General features: G+C 37.4%; 1 protein-coding gene across 1 annotated transcript in view; it reads right to left on the reverse strand.

Moving 5' to 3' along the window:
• GlyT (Glycine transporter) overlaps positions 1–14,873 on the reverse strand; it is a 135,996-nt gene that overhangs the window by 30,232 nt on the left and 90,891 nt on the right. Inside the window, exon 11 of the mRNA XM_083124458.1 lies at positions 2,471–2,641. Coding sequence (XP_082980584.1) covers positions 2,471–2,641 — 171 coding nt within the window. The remainder of the gene's footprint in view (positions 1–2,470; positions 2,642–14,873) is intronic.

Below are 14,873 nucleotides of genomic sequence, written 5' to 3' on the forward strand. Positions count from 1 at the left end.
AAGAAAGCCAAGGAAATAGAGAAGAAAGGTGAAGAAGACACAATGAACTGGAATGGAGGACTGAAGTTAAACAAAAAATGGAAGAAGGTGTTAGAAAGAGTGGAAAGGACAAGAGAGAAAGAGGAGAGGAGAAGGAAGAAAATGAAGGAAAAAGTGCCTGAGATATAAAGCCCAACCACATTCTATATGGAAGTGTTTAGCCTTTTAGGTGAAAGTACAGTTGACAAGTGAAAGCCACCTGCTAGAAAGTTCCAGAACAACTTTCTAATAGTCTGGAGGGAGTAATGTTTTGTGTGTATATATAATGCCCTGTTTTTTGTATCTTGATACTTTTGTACTTAATACAGAGTCTGAAGAAGACCTTGCTAGAAGGTTGATACGTTACGTTTAGTTTATGTTTTTAATAAAATAAATTACTGCCTTGGTCAGCATATTTATTTTTTCATGAGTTTATCAATATATATTGTATCTGGACTGAATTTTCTTCTTATGAAGATGTCACCCTTGTTTGAGGCACCTTTTCAAAACCAAGAGTTCATTCATCTGTGTGCTGTTGACCTGTGAGAAATATAATGAATCTCGACAATTAGGAATTGAAGGAAACAATGTGTGCTGCAAAATATGCCCGTGGCAAGGGTTGCTAAGGACGTGACAAAAGGCATTTTCACCCTTAAGGAAGGGCCAATTGAGCGATTTTTAAATTTTCTCGGCCTATTAGGACGATTTCAGGGGGTGGGGTCGTAATCGGGCACTTTTCGCCTCTGGGGCTTCCTTCATGAAGAACATTTATGTCAGTGAGTGAGTGAGTGAGTCAGTCAGTCAGTGGTGGGATTGGGGCTTTATATATATTGGATAAGTGTACATAATATACGTAAATATACATGAATACAGATAGAAAGAATATTTAAAACCAAAGAGAAGTAACGCATACAGGGGCGCAGACTTGTCAAAATTATTGGGGGCGCTCTGATCATTGAAATAAATTAATGTATGACTCACTCACTCCCTTTTTTAAGTTTTGGCCTCAGTGTTTGGAATCTCATAAAAGCTAGGGGTGTGCGGGATCCCGAAAAGTCGGGACCGGGATCGGGAAAAAAATTTCCCGTCCCGATCCCGACTTCGGGAAATGATTTCCCGACTTTTCGGGATCCCGAGCAGTCGGGAAATACCGAATGCTCATTATAAAATGTCGTTATTTCTCGACGTTTTCTGCATTGTCAATTTCTGGAACTTATCGTAAATTGTTAGTTTTTAATCCAGAAATCACTTAAAGTGAAAATGACGTGTAGAATTCGAGATTTTCAGAGCTTCTGGAAATTTCGAACATTTCCCGTCCCGAAAATTTCCCGACTTAGTCTGAAAATTTTTCCCATCCCGATCTCGTCCCGCACACCCCTAATAAAAGCCCATGAATTCCTCAATTTTTTTTTTATTCACAGTTCGAATGCAGAATATTAATTGTCCACGGATGGATATGTCACAAGTTTCGTTAACCATAATAGCAAAATATTCCCGACTTTTAATATCTGCTACCACGGAGTGCAAAACAGATCTCCCTAATATATCAATGATCTCGTTCTGAATGTCATGTTAGAGCCATTTGTAGCTCGAACGTCCCTAGTTCATGCACATCGTCTTTTGAAACTCTTTTTAGTAAAACGTTTTAACAATACTCATAATTACATACTTAGTGTATAGTAATAAGTCATGTGTTTTGCTGTCTCTGGTCATAGCCTCCCCAAAGTTGATGGTTTAGCGGTCTCAGACCCCCGAAGTTGATGGTCTAGAAAATTTTAAATGTGTTTTTAAAGTTAAGTTCATGTGGCTCAATTCAGAGTAAACTTTACAAGAGAAAGATAATAATACATTAGATCCTCTTAAGCAAAATTATTTGGGGGGCTCTGCCCCCACATCGTTAATATTGGGGGGCTCGAGCCGCCCCAAGCCCCATGGAGTCGGCGCCTATGAACGCATATTAAGTATACCTACAATTACAAATATACTCATTATAGTAATAGTGGTCATAAAATAATACAAAGGTGAAAGGACAAATAAAATATTGTTAAATAGATTACAAATGGAAAAAAATATGAGTAGAGAAAAACTAAGGATAAAGTACAAATTCGAAGGTTAACATAAGGTTACCTTTAAAAATAATGTGAATTTATGTATTTCTAAGTGGTCTGAAACACTATAGCCTGTCCCAATTATCTCTAGAGCAAGCGGACGAAAACAAGTCTCTGAGCAAGTAGTGACGCGAGACTGCTCCACCAATGAACAGGCGAGAGGGAACGGTATTGAGTGAAGGGGGGAAATCGACTGCAGTTACCAGCCTTCCAGCAGCGTGTACTGCTTCACCCTACCCATTCGACTTTCCCCTTTTTTGCAGCTATGCGCGACCTTGCTTCAGAAATAGACGGGACAGGGTATAGAAACACTTCTTCGTCCACAGTTACCAATAGGAACTTACCTCCGAGAACGTTTCCTCCTCTGACGTGAGCACCTTGTAGATGGCGATGATGATGATGACGCTGACCGGGAGCACCCCGATGACCCAGCCAACCCCGTCAGCCCACAGAGGGTAGATGTACTCGCCGTAAGAAGCAGGGGCGTACTCCACCCAGTTGAAGAACAAGATGAACTATAAAGCACAATGTTGTCAGATTATTTTGTTGCTGTAACTATTTATTTTATTTTATTTATTTATTTATTCCTTGTTTTGGATGGCGAAGTTAAGGCACAAGCCTTTTCTTCCACTTAACCATCTCTACATTACATTTTATAAATTTATTTTTATAGCTAAAACTCTATGTTAAATATATAAAAAACTAAATATTTAAGATACCAAGAAATGAAATCTATAAAAAACTAAGAACATTGAGATACCAAAAAAAAAGAAAAACACAAGAAAAAATAAAAGAGAAAGACGCAAAAAACAAAAAATAAAGACAAAAATACATACACACTAAGAAAAGTAAAAAAAAATACACGTAAAACATAAACACACACACAACAAACATACTCAAATGACAGAAAAAGTCAAAAATGATTTTAACTACAGAAAAAAAACGATATCTCTAGAACCCTCACATGCATACACCTCATTAGAAGAAAACTGAAAATATTCACATTATTGTTATTTCATGAACTCTTACCATGTGAAAACGATTTATTAAGAGACGTGTCCCGGTCGTCCCGTCGACATTATTTAAAAGCACTATTTATCCCGTTTTGAAAAAGTCTAGGACTTATCTTGGAAACGAAATCTAAATTTGAAGAACATTTCTTTCTAAAAAAATGTTGATTGAATTTATAAACTAGCGTCATGGTAACGCAGTGGTAAAACAGCTGGGCTGCGTTTCAAGCACTTTATAACAATCAAAATGCTCTATTGTGGTCGAGAATGTTCGAGCAGCCAGCAGTTTACTGTATAAGTTAGCTCTCCTCCCGAGTTGTATTGCTTTGTGTGTGCATTCCGTTATTTGTAGATCAGTGAATAAGCATGGCCAAGAAAGATAGATTCAATACGGACCTGCAACTAGAATTTAACTTCTGCATCTTGACACAAATCAAAAGACAAATCTCGCATTGCGTGTCAAATATTGAGGAGTTTCACTAATGGTTGTGAAAAATAAAGTTGTTCTCAAGAAGATTGGTTCTTCTGATATATATGTATATATATATACACATACTTCTGGCATTCCTAAACTTCAGCGTAGGACTAACACCAAAAGTTGATCAGAAGGAACCAGAAACACGATGCAAGTCATACCGAGATTAAAATAATTAATACCTTCTGACGAGAGATCATATTTCATTTATTGTTTGGGGAAACTGACCTCCTTGGGTTGGGATGTCCCGTTTTGGAGTCAAAATATTATGGTCACCCTATTTATTAGCACTAAAACAGTGAGAGTTCTCACACATCATATTTCGCGAACTCGGCCCTTCGGTTCATCACGTGACTAGGGATGATATGGAGAGGAGACGAAAGGGGCTTCTCGTGTGTGATATAGTGTATCATGTTCTTGGTCTCGTCTAGAATCCTGTACTCTCTCCCGGGAATGTCTGGAGCTAGGGAGCGAAAGCAAGTCTCTGCGCAAGTAGAGACTCAAGAGGGCCATACCAATGGACAACTGCGAGGGAACGAGATGTGTGGAAGAGGAGAACGAGGCTGCAGTTACCAGACTTTATAGCAGCGCGTACTACTTCACGCCACCCACCCGCTTTCTACCCTATTCTACCGTTATGCGTGGCCTTGCTCCAGAGATTCCTGTCCGCTCTTGAGTCTCGTGTCGATATACATACACAACCGCCTATAACTCTCTGTAAATAATCATGTATATATTCACTTCGCATCTGAATAAGTCACATAGTAAAGTAGTTTTGATTCAAATAATTTTCTCAAGTACAAAATAGTCACTAACATATAAAGAGACAGAATATTTGTATTTTGTCATTTATCAGAGATCTGTCTCATCCCTTTTCTCTTAACGACTGTCTGCTACGGCCTCATCTGCTTATCTGTTGGTCCTACCTCACCCAATAAATACGAAGCAGACATTTTTTACAGCCGTTAATTATCCCCGCTCAAAATAACTATGTTTGCACTTATTATTGAATCAGTTTATTCTATTCTTTATGTATGGAATTTTGTCCATTTTATACTTTTTAATGTTTTTGTTTGTAGTACCTCCTGTCCTGAAGGTGAAAATTGCCTGTGGATGAATCTTGCACCTATTGGACATGGCTGTATTTAGAGGGGGTTTCTAGGGTTCAACCCCCTCCCCCGAAACTTCTGACATGTTGGATTAATGGAAGTTCAGAAACCAAAATCTGTAACTCATTTTCAATATTTTTTTCGAAGCATCACAAAAATACAAGGAGACAATGTTGAAAAGATCGAGCTAAGATTTTCATACATTTGGAAATCTGAATCTTGAGTGAAAAAGGATTTATTCTCGGAATCGACCGAGAATAACCGCGACCCCTCCATTTTCACTTGTGCTGTCCTCTTTCCAGCGTTGTTCCTGCGTCACAAGGAACATAGACTGAAAATTCCCTTATGATTGTCCCAAAATTCCCTTTCCAAATTTTAAAATCCCTGTCCGATAAAGTCGAAAATCCCCCATGATAGGAGTTCAAACCTTCAAACCTAGGATCTCCAGTTTCTTAGCGCATTACGTTCGCGATTGAGGTTCCAATCCATGCACCAGGCTGTTTTTAAAAAGAATAACTGGTTCCACACTTTTCAAAATTCCAAAAATTAAGTTTTAAGGTCAAACAACTAAAATTTCCATCTAACTTTTAAAGCTTTTTCTTTGAGTTATCTAAAATTTAATAACAAAGTATAATAATTGTACATTTCAGTACACACTGTATAAAACGTAACAAAAAAACCCTTGTGCTGGATATTCACTCATCTGCTGAATTGAGAAAGCCCCCTCAAGGATATAATAATAATTATTATATATACAGGGTGTCTCATAAGTAATAACGCAAACTGACACAAATGAAAGTACACGATAATAGAAGCAAAAAAATCTCTGTAAACATGGGTCTGCAAACGAGCCGTTTTCGAGATAATCGCGTATGTGTGATTACAAGCCGTCACTGACTTCATTGTTTGCAAACGTCGTCCTAGTTGATAAAATGCCAATAATGTGTGCGAATGTATGGGTACAAGCCGTACCACCTCTCGAAAATGTTCTACTGTTCTGTTTGATTGCAACGCCACCTCTCGGAAATGTTCTGTTTTGTAATCAAAGAGCAAACCTCTGACCGCGCAAGGAGTAAATCACTTCGGTTTACAAAATGCAATCAATGACGGCTTGTACCCACACATTCGCACACATTATTAACATTTTATCAACTAGGACGACGTTTGCAAACAATGAAGTCAGTGACGGCTTGTAAGCGCACATTCGCGATTATCTCGAAAACGGCTCGTTTGCAGACCCATGTTTACTGAGACTTTTTTGCTTCTATTATCGTGTACTTTCACCTATGTCAGTTTGCGATATTACTTTTGAGACACCCTGTATATAAAATAAAATAATACTTTTTTATTATTATTATTGTTATGGAATAAAATTGTTTTATTATGAAATTTTAATTATTATTGTACAATTATTGTTGTTATTTCTATTATTCAAATTTCTGGCAACACCCATGGGGACAATTATAAATGAACCCCCCCCCCCCCCCGAAAATGTTTCCTGCCTACAGCCATGCTAGTGGACAACACTGTTACACTCATCAATGTAGTGTATTGTTCAGAAATTCGCTTTAAAAGACATGGAAAGTATTTTACCTTTCTATGAAATTTGGTAAATGCTTCTTGCAGGCCTACGAGGCTCTGGCATCTGGACCTACGGCCAGTATAAGATCTGTAGGACTACGTTGTCTTCTGTTTTGTCCTTATATGTACCGAGCGCCCCTTTACAGCCTCAGATTTTAAATATACTGAGATGATTTTAGTTCTCAGAGGCAAGTAGTGATTTTAGTTATCGTAAGGGGCTGGGCCCAGTATTATGAAATGGGTGCATAATAACCAGAGTGTTGAGGCATTAAAAGAAATTAATTCAAATTCAAAAACTTAAGTTGTTTTATTGGATTTCCCAAAGCAAGGATGGCGACGTGTTGCGTAGTTGAAATCAAAGCTTCCATCTGTGGCCAATCACGAGCAGGAGACTCACTATGAACAAGCTAGTGGTGCACACACTACTAGAAACTCTTGGATCTAATGATTCGATTCAACGAACATAGGCGTGCGCACGGCGGATAAGGGGAGCAATTGCACTCCCCTACTCATGGACGTCCGCAATTTTTTTCCAGGGAGTAAGCGAGGCATATTGTCCCCCCCATTGTAGTGTTGCTCTCTCAAGAAACACCACCTGAGTTTGAAGTTATCACGTTCCTGCATCCCCATTATAATAATTAATGTAAATTACTGCGACTGAAATCACAAATTATATGTATGAAATATGTACTTTTAGGTCGATATTCATTTTCCAGGGGGGAGGTGTTCCGTCCTTGTCCCAACCGCACGCCCCCCCCTTTCCATACGTCCATGTCCCTGTATACCTGCGCCTAGGAATTTAGTGTAGAGGAACCGTATCGCCATTATTAAGCGATATTATACTCTTAAAGAAAATGAAGTATTTACAAGCCGATGAAAATTCCAAGGAACTACGGGGGAGAGGCGTGTATTACTTCCTACGTAATTGAACTATCCCGCTTCGTTCTCTAGAAACTTTATTGTTATTAACACTCTCACATGCATTTATATAAATAATGAGGTTTTTCGTTCCAGATTGAATTTTCATCAAGGTTTTTGTCCCCCCCTAATCAGAGGGTCTGTGCGCTCTATGTAAACGAATGCCTCGCCTTGTAATCAAGGGATCCCGGGTTTGATACCCTGTGGAGGCACATTGCACAGTGGTTCGGACCACACTTTAAACTGTAGGTCAAGTCCCGTTTTAACCTATATGTGCAAAAAGTGGATGTAAAACAACAACACAATCAACCAATCAACGAGAACCAAAATGAAGCACCTCAGACATGATTCTTTATTTTATAAGTAACTTTGTCTGTCTCTCCTGTCACCCAAATAAATTACTGTGGAATTTTTGGACACCCTGAATGTGATTCCCCGGTGTTTTTGAGGAGTAGTTTTCCTAACCCAACTCACTCTTTGTATTTCAATAAAACTTGCACAAAACGTTCCCACGAAAGACACAGATAAAGATTAATGATTTGATAATGTAGGTATATTAAGTATTATGTTGATATTTTATGGCAAAAATTTCTCAAAATATAAATATTACGTTAATTACTACGTTATGATATATTATCTGCCTTCATCGAATTCAACAATAATTGAACCCCATGACGCTTGTTATAAAAATTATTAAAATGTATGTTTCACGTTTACGACCATAATTACGCTACGCATTGAATGTCATGCTTGTATTTTGGCGGCTCTAATGATTACAGGGCCTTGAATACAAAGAGCGTGATAGTAAATATGCCCATTTGATACATATATTGGTCCACATAAACTTTTTCGAGAAATTGTTATCTTAAATATTAAATTTTAAAGTTGTGGAATTTTAATGCGTTTCATCTAATTCCTAAATGTAGAAAAGAGAAAATGGTGCCCTGTATGTATATCATAGACGTTAAAGATGGGCTGATGTAGTTTATTACGTCGCATTTCTACCTCTTTTGGCTGATCGCGAAGATGAGGATGAGTGATGAAATTAATAATGGCACACTCACAAAGAACACCCATGTCCAGGCTTGGATTTGAACCCGGTAACCGTAACTCTTGAGTAACCCGCGCTATTCCAAGCACTCCACCACGGGTCGTTGAAAGAAAATGATATCTTCCATTCTGGAAAATTTAATTTTGAATGACAATTTTTGTGGGTATCAATAATAATTCAATTCTAATGGAGTGGTACAGTTCTATGCAAAATGACATGCTTCTACTTACAAATTCAGCTCTTTAACCACATATCCTCTACTATTAGATTTGCAACACGTAGCTGCCAGCATGAATTTGAACAGGATATATTAATTTGACGTTAAAAATTCAGCAGCAAGGTTACCATGGAATTCGTATAATAATCCATTGTCGAAGAAGCAAATTGGTACTCATGGAAGCAACAGTACTATATGTAAATACTGGTGTTAATTTCGTGGCATAATTAGTGCTACAATTGCCTAGAGGGAGAACCAACATACAAGGAGAGGTTTATAAGAGCCGTGGAGTCCAAGTGAAGCAACGTCTCTGGCCAGCCAATAGGATCATAGCTCCACCAACATAACACCAAAATTCGCAGCGATACGAGTAAGTGGTCTTGAACACAAGTCTGGAATGAAATCCAGTTAAGTAGCCAGATTACTAACTATACTATTTATCTTCCTAATTGCATACTGGAGTCTTGAGTAAATAATGTTAATTTATCCATATTAACTAACTCTCTAGCCTTCTTAAACCCGAAGATTTATGGCTGCAGCAACACAAGCCTTCAATCTGTTCCTATCCTGGGAAAGATGAATCCAATCTTTCCCATCCTTACCAATTTCCTTTAGGTCCATCTCAACGTTATCCCTCCATTTTCGTTTTAGCCTTCCTACAGGTCATTCATATTAATTAAAATAAATGTACAGCAATCTTAGAAAACGTTATTGAAATTGATCTATCTACAACTCGCTGGGCAACAGCAAGAGCCCTTCAGGTCGGAGGGTGCAATCTGATAAACATCAAAGTAAACTATTTAAGGTTAACAATTTTTTTTTAATGGATTTAACTTGAAATACTTATCACTCAAGTAGTTAAGATTTTTTGAACTTCCTTTAGTTTGATTACTTTTTTATAATTATAAGTGTTGTTTGATAAATAAGTGGACTGGGTAGAAATATGGAAAATCCGATTATGTTTATTGATACACTTGTCTATTACGCATGTTACATGAACATTGTCAGTCATCTGTTTTATTCGCACGTAGACGTTCGACCCTCAAACGTGAATTTGTGCAGGGATGGATTCCTCCAGATATGCGCAACGGTGCGTGATTCTTCTACCTTCTCGGAATTCCTTGCACCAATTAAACACTGCCGTACACTGCAAAGCTTCGTCCCCGTGCACCGCATTTAAGCGGCTAACAATCTCTGCTGGCTGCACACAGGAACGGAATCGCACACCGTTGCACGTGACTGACAGTGTGCATGTAACATGTGCAATAGACAAGTGTATCGATGAACACAATCGGTTTTTCCATATTTCTACACGCACCGAAACCACAGGCCCAGTACACATATTTATCAAACAACCCTTATATATTGTTATGATTAATTATAATGATGAATATTATTGTTATATGTGGCCAAAATATCTAACCACCGTGCAAGTAAACAAACGTTAATGGTTAAGTTGGGAGTTAGGTAGCCACAACCTAATGCAATACTTTCTGTCCGGTAGTAGTTACTATTAGGAAAGAGAAACGTCAGAACACTGAAATATCTTGCCTATAAGTGACGAATAAATCATTTGCGTATGCCACTTTCCAGCACTGAAATATTTCTTGAGCAAGATATTCCTATGGTCGGAAGAATAGGGAGGGAACTTCTCTACACTTGCGGTACATATTTATTTTGTAACAAGAACTATTTTGGAAAATGAGCTTTCAACAAGTGAAGCACTTCATGCCCAAAAGAAGCCAATCTCTAGAAAACATTTTATACTGAAGTAATTCTGGTCCAAGAGAGAAGTATTCTTTAAAATATTGAGCTGTTGTACACTGTGGTACTTTTTGGGCGAGGCATATCCAACTTTCGGAACGAGCTAAATAAATTATTTCTTATCCCAAAGGAACTGTTCTTTGCAATGTGGGATTCTGCTAGGGTTTGATGTCCAAGAAGTGTCGATATTCGGAATAAGGAACTTTTGAGCACAGGAATATTTCTTATGAAAGATTTATCCCCTCAAGTACATGACGAGGAACAGGCTTCTTCGTAAATAATAGACTTATCTCGGTGTTGTAAAATTGTTGTAATAAATATCCATGCACCAATGGAGGATAAACATGATAACACTAAAGATGAATTTTATGCAGAGTTAGAACAGGTCTTTGATAAATTTTCCCCGTGTATTATATGAAAATTCTGTAATGCACAGATTAGTAAAGACGAGACATCTAAACCCGCTATTGGTAAGGAAAGTCTTCATAAATTAAGTAATGATACTGGTAGTATAAAATTAATTAATTTTGCAACCTCGAAGGATTTAATTGTGAAAAATACCACTTTTAAGCATAAAGATGTCCACAAATACACCTGGTCTTCTCCAAATGGTAGAACTCATTATCAGATAAATCATATTCTAATTGATAAAAAGGCATACTAGTACGTATAATTGACATTCGTTTACATAGAGGTGCTGTGCCACTGACCATTATTTAGTAATTGCTAAATTAAGAGAAATACACTCTGTGGTAAATCATAAGCAACAAATTCTAAAAGTTCTAAAATTTAATACAGGGAAATTTGCTGACGAAAGGATTAAGAAAGATTACAAAATTAAACTGTCAAATAAGTTAGATTTTTTGCAGGATTTAAATGCTGATGAAAATATGAATGTGAATTGGGAGAATGTACGTTATGCAATAGAATCAGCAGCTAAAGAAAGTATAGGATACCATAAACAAAGAATTGGTTTCGTAATGAATATTATAATCTAATAGAAATGAGAAACCAATCTAGACTTAATTGATTAAATAACTGTGATGATACAAATGTAAGCAATTATAATAGAATAAAGCTAGGAGTTAACCGCACGCTTAGAAGTAAAAAAGGAGATTACTTGAAAAGCAAAATTAGGCAAGTGGAACTACTGTATTTTGGAAATGAGCTTTCAACGAGTGAAATATTCATTGCCAAAGAGAAGGCAATAGTTGGAACGATCACTTTCTACGCTGAAGTAATTCATGTAAAAAATGAACAACTTTCTACTAAATATGGGAGGAACTATCCAACACTGAAATATTTTTTTGTGCAAATCAGGTCCAATGGTCGGAACGAACAATTTTTCTGTAGTAAATTAGTTTTTTATTCCAGAGGAACTTTTCTTTTGAATTATGGATTCTCCAGGAGTTCTTGTTCAAGAGGTGTCAATATTCGGAACGAGAAATCATTGACACTGAAATGTTTATTGCAAAAGAATAACTATTCCTAGAAAGATGTGAAATTTTCGCACTGAAACATTTCCTGAGCAGGAAGATCCGATGGCCGTAACAAGCAACTTCTCTGCACTGATATTTCTTATGGAAGGCGAACTCTTTTGGAAAATAACACGTGAAAAAAATCTTGTTCAAGATGAGTTAATACATTCAGAACAAGAACCATCTGTACGGCCAGCTATTTCGTATATAATATAGGCAGGCCTCCCTGATGGCACAGTGGTAGCGTCGTCGCCTTGTAATCAAGGGATCCCGGGTTCGATGCCGGATGGAGGCACATAGTGATTCGGATCCCACTTTAAACTGTAGATCCAGTCCCGATTAGCCAATCGGTGCATAAAGTGGACTTGAAACATCAATTCAATTCAATCAATCAATTATCTAATATCTGGTTTCCAGCAGTTAAATGTAATTTTTCAAGAGAAGTAACTGCTCGTAAAAACAAACCCCTTTATTTAGTAATTTTCTTGAATTGACAGATTATCCCTCATCATCCATTGTTTTAAGGTAAGAGTTTTGTTAACTGGTGTGTGACTGGCCAATTGTTCAACCGTGTTTTATAGTGGATTCTTTCTGCAATTAAATATCTTGTGTCCTTTAGGAATCTGGAATGTTTCCACACTTACGTCTTTCTTGTGTACGAAGATTTTTCTCTTTCATGTTTTAATTTACCTGCAGTAATATGATGCCTCTCCAACATTATCAATTTTTTTGATTATGGCCTTTTCTTACTATAACAAGGTTTTCATCAAATGTAGCTATTCACTTCTTAGAATGTGCAGTATTTCTATACTGGCTCTTTTGAGGCAGATGATGTATTTATTCAAATGTGGGATGTTTTCTGCACTGACGTGTGCTTCAGAAAATATGATACATTATTTGCAAAGAATGATATACAGGGTGTACATAAAGTCTGGTAACATTTTTAAAAAAATATTGTAAAAAGACTATTAACATTCAAAGTGACACAGTACATTAGTTGAAAGAGTAAAGCTGTAGGTTTTTTTTGTACTGCAGGTGTTCCCTGTAGTTCCATTTCTCGTCGTCAGACCATGGAATATTCAAGGTGGTGCTTTCTGGAGCTGGAAAGGTTTTTTTTGTGTGCTACATTTCGATGAAAGAGTGCTACAGATGTCCAGCGGATATTTAGGATCAAATACGGGAAAGAAGTACCAAGCAGGAAGGCAATCGAATGTTGCTTCATCACTGAAAAACTAAGAAATTCACAAAGTCGTCTTCCCTCTGCTGCAATTCACAGCAAAACTGGTACTGCTCATCTTTGCCTTGGAGATATAACTTTTGCAGTAACTGCAGTCGGTATAGTTTCGCACATATTTTTTTCACAAAACACTGAACACAGTCATTGGTGGCAAACCCAGCTTGCTCGTAGGGCTCCTCGTAAACACTTCCATGTCACCTTCACTCACGCCTGGCCCATCCCTTCTTTCCTTCGCACGCAAGCACCCGGTTGTAACAAATTTCCTATGCCACTAGAAGATTTCCTTCCTGCGTGGTGTTGCTTTCCCGTATTTGTTTTAAATTTGTGTTGGACACCTGTAGCACTCTTTGTTTTATCAAAATGTAGCACACAAAAAGTCTTTTCAGCTCCAGAAATCGCCATCTTAAATTTGCCACCATCTAGCGGCGAGAAATGGAACTACAGGGAACACCTGCGACACACAAGAAAATACGGTCTTACTCTTCCACTAATGTGCTCTGCCACTTCGATGTGTTGATAGTTTCTTTGCAATAAATTTTTGAACGTGTTACCCGAGTTTATGTACTTACAACCTGAATTTGACCAGATCCACATTTCGAATGTGTAATAATTGTTTACCCTTTTTAATGTTTCTTGTACATACAAGGTAAGTTATATTTTCCAATATAGAGCACTTGGTCAATGAGAATGGTGGAATTGTTTTTGGATGGTGTACATCTTGTTCCAAAATATGGATTCCTTTCAATAATAGTGTGTAGAAGAACGAAATGAATCTGTGAAGGCCTCCTTCATCTTGTTTGGGTTTCTACGTTTAAGTGTACTTAAAACGTGTTCTAAATGCACTATTCGTTAATTTACCAAATATAACCAAGATGTGCAAATATGCTTGTGTGGCAACAATATAAATTCATTGTAAAGTTAGTAAAAGAAAATTCTAATCGAATAATTGTTACTGGAAAAATTGCCTCTTTTGCATGTAAAACAATTAAGTGTAATACTAAAACCTGGTTTGTAGTTAAAGAAAGAGAAGTCATATTAGTGACACACTGAAAATGGAAATTAATTTCAGATTATTTATTTTTATTTTTTAAAACGATTCATGTAAAACCTAGCAATTTAATACTTGATTACCCAAAAATATGTAAAGATATAGATCTATTTTTTTTAATCGTCTTACTGCTTATTTTACCTCTTTAGTACAAATGTGTTTTACGATGGGCACCAAAGATTTCTCAGTCCTCTTTAATTCATCTGATTGTTTTTCTTTATTATTTGTAGATCCTTCGCATTCCCCCTCTTTTGATATGCAATAGACTCTCATTACAACTCTGAATCAGTATCTACGCGTAGTTATACTGTGTGCCAGTCCATTTTAAATATATTCCATACAAGTTACACAAGGTGGATCACTCGCTCTCGGCCCCTGATTTTCACTTATAAAAATCAAACTATTTGGTCATAATGTAATGAAATTTGCTATGGACATACCTTGCTGTATGGAAGCATGGTGACGTCATTTGAGATAATGCCACAATCTCTCTAGTCCTTGCGTCGGCATGTGTGTGCATCTGGACGATTCTGTCATTAAATGCCATTCGAACGGACGTGTTCTTTCAGTCTCAGTTTTTGGCCCTGCTGTTGTAACAGCAGGTCGAACGATAAACGCACGTTGTTCCACTAAGTACCGACTCATACTGTATTGCCTTGTTACTGTAATCGCGAACCACTGATTGTAAGCACGAACTTTCAACCGAACAAACACGAACCACTATCAGGTACGTCGCAACAGCAAGACCAAAACTCAGACTGAAAGCACACGTCTGTACGAATGACATTAAACGCCGACGCACGCGGTTGCCCACGCAAGGACTACAAAGACCGTGGTCCCATCTGTAATGACATCATCA

This window comes from Lepisma saccharinum, chromosome 6 (assembly GCF_977018435.1).
Source record: "Lepisma saccharinum chromosome 6, izLepSacc3.1, whole genome shotgun sequence".
Classification (NCBI taxonomy): Eukaryota; Metazoa; Arthropoda; class Insecta; order Zygentoma; family Lepismatidae; genus Lepisma; species Lepisma saccharinum.